This window comes from Sturnus vulgaris, chromosome 4, assembly GCF_052056855.1.
Source record: "Sturnus vulgaris isolate bStuVul1 chromosome 4, bStuVul1.hap1, whole genome shotgun sequence".
Classification (NCBI taxonomy): domain Eukaryota; kingdom Metazoa; phylum Chordata; class Aves; order Passeriformes; family Sturnidae; genus Sturnus; species Sturnus vulgaris.
The window spans coordinates 43,045,392-43,052,271 of record NC_142246.1 but is presented as its reverse complement, the minus strand read 5'-3'; the positions used below and the strand labels follow the sequence as shown (position 1 = coordinate 43,052,271).

Genomic DNA, 6,880 nt, shown 5'->3' with positions numbered 1-6,880 from the left:
TAAAACAATGTACATGCTGGATCTTTAATTTTCATCTTTTGATCCTGATGATGAAAAATAACACTAAATTTATGAAAACACTGTCGTTTTTTTACTTTACAGAAAAATCTAGTGTTGGATTTGTAATCTGTCAGTGAAGAGTTAACATAAAATGTTGTTCTTAGGAATATGGGACTGCTTATCCTGTCAGTGAAGCTAAGAAGAATTTTCTATGGGTAACAGCACTGGGAAGCAAGACTACTTTTCAGGATAAGTGCAATAAAATTCAGGTAAAGCGCTTCATCAGAAAACATTTGTAAGAAAATTGCCAAAAACATTCATTTAGTTACACTATTAGATAGATTTTATTTTCTTTCTCAATAAGAATAGTGAGTGTACTTACAAAAAAAATATGCCTTGCTCTATCATTATTCTGAATTGCAAGTTGCAAATGACATTTTTCTCCTTAATATGTCTTTTCCAAGAAATGGAAAGATGGATTTAATTTTTAAGAGTAGTCTCATTGCAATTCCGTGTCAGGAAAGTCCTCTGAAAAGATGAAAAAATGCAGGCAGCTGAACAAAGGAGCCACAGAAAAGAAGCCTCATCTCCAAGAGCTCAACAAACACATGTTAAAATGAGCTGACTGAACCTCAGTCCTGTGTCTTGTGGACTCATCTTTGGGGAAATGAGGTCCGCTACAGATTTTCTGATTGCAGCACTAGAGGCTTCCTTGTGCTTTTCCACTGGCCACTTAAGGCAGAATGGCAAATTCTGCTTTGCCATGACAAAGTCCAGTTGGACAGCTTTCTCCCAGTTCTCCCAAAATGGATTAAAGTGAATACAGACAGAGACAATGAGTAAACTATGATGTAAAGTTTATATACAAGAATATAACATTTATCTGGAGTATTTACAAGGTTAATTAAAGCAATATTTTACAACTCTTTCAGATTAACCACTAGGTATATTACAGTTAGGCTACAGATGGTTTAATTTGCAAAATAATTAAAAAAAAAGAAAGTTGCATTCAGATCACCCAGCTCCAAAACTTGTTCTTTTCTTTTTTCTGAGAGAGAAGGGCTGAGACTTGTGGAAAACAAAAATGTGAGAATAATTAATATACTTTTACTGGTGCCTATGTATCACATGCAAGGGTTGTAACATGACCTTTATGGTGTTAAGACAGATGGAAAGCCGTGTCACCTCAGCGGAAGTGCCATGCTTGCAGTGACAGGCCAGCCACATGCTTGGGTTTCTCTGTGACTCCTGCTGTGGCACAACAAGCATGCATGCATATAGAGAAGCAGCAATATAAATGAACCAGCATTACCGAAACGAAGAGGGAAAGACCTCAGACCAAAGTCACATTTGCAATCATAAAAAACCCGAAGTTTTAAGTGAGATACTTTAATACTTCCCAAAAATAGTCTTTAATTTTTTTTATTACATTTTGATCTATGTACAAAATTGGAGGGGTCCTTCCCCTCTTGGACAGTGGTTGCTGTGTCTTGTGCCCACGGCAACTCGAGGCTCACAGGGGCCAAAGTAAGAAGACACAGGAAGCCCAGAGAGCCTCAGGGGCGGCTGCTGAAGTACAGCCAGAGACGAAGCCACTAACACTGGAGTTTGCGGATACTGCGGGAGAACCGCTTGAAAGCCCGCTGCCCTTTCTGCCACCGCTTCAGCGAAGTGATCACGAGTTCCCCAGCTTGCTTCTGTCCCATCACCAAGTAGGGGACGTTGATGTCGTTCATCTCGTCGCAGGTACACTGGAGGCCACCTTTGAGCCAGAGCACTATCTTCCTCAGATCTCTTTCTGTTAGCCCATTCAGCTTGTAGATGGTTTTGCTCTTTGTTTCAGGGGTGATCTTGGTATCCCCATTGATGTAGGCAATCTCCTTCACTTTTATCTTCAAGGCTAATAGAGTGAGGGGAGGGGGAAGTGGGGACAGGGAGAGAGATTGAGAGGTTTCTTTCCCATTAGTGCACATAAAGAGGACCTGGGGAGGGAGGTGCTCTATTGCTAATTAAACTGTCAGGGCTGACAGAAGAGGCAGCAGGTGGCTCCATTTCTAAAGCCACAAAGGGCATGCAAGTCATTTCAGTTTGAATCAACCTTAGGGTTGAGGGTTTTTGGATTTTTTTCTCCTCCTTCCCCTCCCCCTCTTTTCCCTTCCTCTCTAAATTAATATTTTTCCAGCTTTTCTCCTGTTTGCAACAGAGAGAGGGCACGTTTGCTACATTAAGCAGAGCATCATTTTTTTTTGCTTGGAGAGGACAGCCTTCCTGAAAGTAGTGTTTGAAGGGGAGGTGGGGAGGCAAGTACCTAGACCTAATTTGAAACCTGATCTCTGTTGCAGCTCAAAACTTCTACACTTAATTTATTAGGCTGGAGAGGATTTTAGGCAAACCTGTAAGGAAATGATATTTCACATGCATTGTTTTTTTGAAAGAATAGATCCCATGGAGGGCAAATTGGTCCAACAGCTGCATTCGATTTGGTAAAATAGCTAGGAGGGGGATACAGGGGTCTGTAAGAAGCTGTGGGCCATATTTAGCTTTGGGAGGATTTATCTGAGTGCAATTTGCCAGGCCAAAACTATTGATTGTTTTAGCAATTATGTACCACAATCATGGTTTCAGGTTTTGGGTGGGGTTTTGTTTTCTTTTTTTAAAGAAAGACTTTTGAATTGTTGTACTTACATACACTACAAATCTGTTTCCAGGTATTAAACACTGACCTATTGTAAAAGTATTCTCCTCCTTATTCCCTTTTGCTCTTGAAATGCTAATGTGTGGATAACGTGTCCTTCAGTCGTCTGTGTTGAAGGGGCTTTCTTGTCCTCTTCTAACCCCAGATCTTCCCATTAAATTTATATCCCCAATTGTCTGTGCATTACCTTCTCTGTCAAATGATATATAGAGCTTCATTAATCTGTGGAGAGAGTCTTTCTTACGATACACTGAGATTGGTCATGCGGCTCTGTCTCAAACATCTAAATGAAGCTTTGCTCTACTTCTCCCCAGGCAATAGTCAGCATGAAAGATTTTTTTTTCTTCATTTTTCTTTCAGTTGGGTTTGCCAGCAAGAAACATAAAAGAGCACTACTTCAAACCAGTAAACAGAAAAGAATGATAAAAAGGGCTACTTTTTACTCCAAGGTGGAATTTTGTGTTTCATAACCCAATGGTCAAAGTCCTGTTTTTATTCAGGCACATCTCTTACTGACTCTACTGGGAGCTGTACCTGATCCTCGACTCTCAAATTTCAAGCAAGAGGAGCTCTGCTTCCACTTACCAAAGTCGTTTTTGCAGAGGTTTTCCACGATGTCATTATCATCTTCGTTTTTGTTTTTGCAGGCATCACAGACCTTGGGTGCTGGAAATGCAAGGAGCAGCTCCCATCAGACTCGGGGAGAAAGGAACAACTGGTGGAATGGGAACCCTTTGGGAAATGCCAGTTTTCCACCCCTTCACCCCAGAGCCTGCTCCTTCTCCCCCCAGCCCCGGAGCTGCCCGAGCACTTTGTGGCGCCTTATCCTGCTGCAGACCCGCTACAGGGGGCACGGTGAGCTTATAAGGTCACGATTCAACCAAAAGTTTTTGTTTTAACGGGTAAAAAAGTACAAGAGGGATGGGGAGGGAGGTTGAAACACGACACAGAGCACCCCAGCTCCGCGCTACAGCGACGATTCTTGTACAAGGCGATCAAACCCTCTGGATGCCGAGCGGCTCCAGTGCCGAATCCTAGATTTTTCTTTGCGGAGGGAGATGGGTGCAGGACGGTGACAGCTCCTCGACGGTACGTGCGGTTTCCCCGGCCCCCTTGGAAAAGCCTCCCTGAGCCTGGTCTGCAGCCATCTCCCCCCTTCCAGGAGCACCGAGGAGTGTAACTCAAGGCAGACGCCTTCGCTGCCCCGTGAAAAGCCGCGGATGGACCCCGTTGTCGCGGTGCCTCATCGGGGGCAGATGCTGCCGGTCCGGGGGTGACCCGGCCGCTCTCTCTTACCTTCCCTGGTGACGGGGAGGATGTGGTCGCTGCTGGCCAGCGGGATGCAGAGGTCGTTGTCCTTGGGGAAGCGGCTGCAGTCCAGCATGTCGGGCCAGGGGAAGCCGAAAGCGGACATCACCGGGGCGCAGCTCTCCTTCACCTCCTCGCAGAGCGAGTGGCAGGGCTGGATGATCTCGTCCAGGTCGTCGATGCAGACGGGGGCAAAGAGGGAACAGAGGAACTTCCTGGTGTCGGGGTGGCACTGCTTCTGCACCAGCGGGATCCAGGTGGACGCTTGCTCCAGCACCTCTTGCACTGTCTCATGCCCCAGCAGATTGGGCAGCCGCATGCTCTGGTACTCGATGCCCCGGCACAGCAGCATCGGGGCGGGGATGGGCTTGCAGTTGGAGCGCTTGTAAGAGAAGTCGGGCTCGCCGAAGGGGAAGAGCCCAGCGGCCGAGCCCATGTACTGGGACGCCAGCAGGAGCAGGGCGCAGAGGCGGCTCTGCATTTTGGGGCGCGGAGGATGTGGAAGGCGGGCTGGTGAAAGTCTCGGGGATCTGGGGTGACGGGGCGGACGAAGCGACGCTACCTCAGCCGCAGGCAGTGTCCCCTAGCCCGGGCTCCTGCTGCCAGGAGGGGACGGAGAGTCTGAGCGAGATTCTGGGGCAAACGGGAGTTTTCTGGATTTTTTTGTATGCAAATAGCAGGGGGAGCGGGGACTGGGAGGAGCCTGGTGACAGCCATCCAGAAAGGATTGGTCACTACTTTCTCGGTCTGCTTTTGCTCAGAGGGATTGTCTTTTGGCAGGAAATCCTTGCAAGGAACATTACCGTGCGAGCCCGGAGAAGGAGGGAAAGATCCCGGCGAACAAAGAACCCCGAGGAGCTCCTGTGCTGGACAGGGGGTGCGGAGCCGCCGCGGGGAGCTGGAGGTGAACTCTGGCTCAGCTGCTGCCGAGCTGCCCCCGCTCCCCCCGGCAACCCCTGCTCACGTTTGAAGTTTTCTCTGCCTGCGAACGGGCGATGTGGCCGGGCCGGTTCCCAGGCAGAAGGAGAGGCTGGCGGCTCCCTCATCCCCCGGAGGGTGTCTGGCACCTCCGGCTCCTCCCTGCGATGCTGGTAGGGTTCAGCCCAGGGCTGGAGACACAGGTAGCAACTGGGAACTGCCGGCACTCCTGGCCCCACTCCGGCTCGGCAGTGCCTAGCCCTGGGGACTGCCAGGCGGGGCTCTCCTGTTGCCCCCCAGCCCCTCCTGCCCCTGGCTCTCCCCTGCCAGGAGCGGGGGCCTGCAGCAGACCAGGGCCCTACATGGCCCCTGGATGGCCTCCGACTGCCGGTGGGGATTTCCCCGAGTGGAAGAATCCAAGTGCTTTCGACATACTAGCACGTTTTCTGAGGCTAAAAGCGCGGGCCTGGCTCCATGCAGCATAGGCACATCCCTTTCCTTTCACTCCTGTCTTCACCTAGAAACTCCCTTAAAGAATTGTGTTTGTATTGATTAAACACCAAGGGGAAGACAACAGGCAAGGCACTGGGATCACAACTCAGCTTCAATGTGCTTTGGATAATTCTTGGATTCTAGTAATATTATTTACGGAATTATTATTGAAAAGAGTAGGTCTGTGTAGTATCATTTTGTGGTAAACCACATTCATTAATCAGCGACTGAATATTTCTACTTATGGAGATGTTTTATGGGGAGCTAGCCTCAGCCATGATGACTTCTGTAAATTGCAGGATCCTGTACATCCAGTTTCCCTACTGGGCTTCCCAGAGATGTGACTCATTGCTTGTGGCATAGGAAAGAGATGGGACCTGCAGCATTCCCACCAGGAAGGCACAGGTCTGCCATGTGGCTGCAGTGCTGCCCCAAGCAGGCTGCTGTCACATGGCGAAGTTAGTGCCAGCTCCTTCAGAGGAGATTTCAAGATCCCTTCCAGTGGGCCAAGCTGATGAATGTAATCTCCTTTTAGGCTAGCTTCTCTCCTAAAGTTGTTTGATACCTGGAAAATAAATATCCTGAATGTCTAATATCACTTGTGGTAAGGCTTAAAAACAGTCTATTTCTTACAGAGCCACATATTCTTGCCATTTAAACAGAGCACATGTAAGCTGCTGGCCTTAGTTGCCTTCCATAGGACTGAGCCCCACCGATGGTTTATGGTGCCCATTTTAAGCATATTTTGCCAAGTGCCAGAGGCTGTAGCCTTTGTTACTTGCCAGGAACGTCCCTTCCAGCTCCTAGTGCTGGTTCTACAAGCTTCTGTCCCCAAACTCCTCTTTAGGGGAAGGACATCTACCAACAGGCTTGTTCTTACCTCTTACCCTGAATGATCAGGCTAATCATCAGGTCTTTGTAAAATTGACAAGTTTGTGGGTTTTTTGTTTGTTTTTTTTTTTTTTTTCCCCACTGCTTCTCATTTTTTTGGAGTCATTGATATCCCCTCAGGTGGATTTCAGCATGATAGAAAGAAAATTTGTCTGCTCCATAAATTTTTTGTACTCTACTTTCCACGGATGCAGCTAGCTATGTGGAAGCAAAGACCTATATCGGAGAAGACTGTTTAGACTAGAGATAATAAACATTCTCTGTGGTGGAGGATGAGACACTTTTGACAGAAACGTGCTCATTCTTTTCACCAGAATTGTTTGTTTTCAGCCACAGGAAATAAGCAGAAAATCCACATGCTTTCCGGGATAAAAATTTGATTTGAAGCAAGGTTTTATTGCAACCTTATTATTTCCATTTTTAATGACCCCTGGTGAACTCATTTACTCTAAGTTTGAAATGACCCGAGATCACGTAAATAAAACCAGGTCACGCCTGCAGACCAGAGTAATCATTGGTGTTCCCGCTCTGATCCCTTGCAGGTGAAAGCGCCAGAGGGCGAGGCTTCCTTCAGTG

At 47.6% G+C, this 6,880-nt stretch overlaps 1 protein-coding gene across 1 annotated transcript; it reads right to left on the bottom strand.

The window, feature by feature from the left end:
- Positions 1-840: 840 nt before the first annotated feature.
- On the bottom strand, positions 841-4,672 carry SFRP2 (secreted frizzled related protein 2). Its single transcript, XM_014890342.2, has 3 exons — positions 3,992-4,672; positions 3,281-3,361; positions 841-1,900 (listed from the first exon to the last, which is right to left on the bottom strand). Exons 1-3 carry the CDS (start codon positions 4,482-4,484, stop codon positions 1,596-1,598), a joined length of 879 nt encoding a protein of 292 aa, XP_014745828.1. The 5' UTR covers positions 4,485-4,672; the 3' UTR covers positions 841-1,595.
- Positions 4,673-6,880: the final 2,208 nt, after the last annotated feature.

Bases quoted from the DNA above. Each gene is read 5' to 3' on its own strand.
- SFRP2 (XM_014890342.2), bottom strand. From the start codon at position 4,484: ATGCAGAGCCGCCTCTGCGCCCTGCTCCTGCTGGCGTCCCAGTACATG. The intron at 3,362-3,991 runs GTAAGAGAGAGC...TTGCATTTCCAG, and splicing joins CCTCCCCGTCACCAGGGAAG to CACCCAAGGTCTGTGATGCC. The intron at 1,901-3,280 runs GTAAGTGGAAGC...TCACTCTATTAG, and splicing joins CCTCTGCAAAAACGACTTTG to CCTTGAAGATAAAAGTGAAG.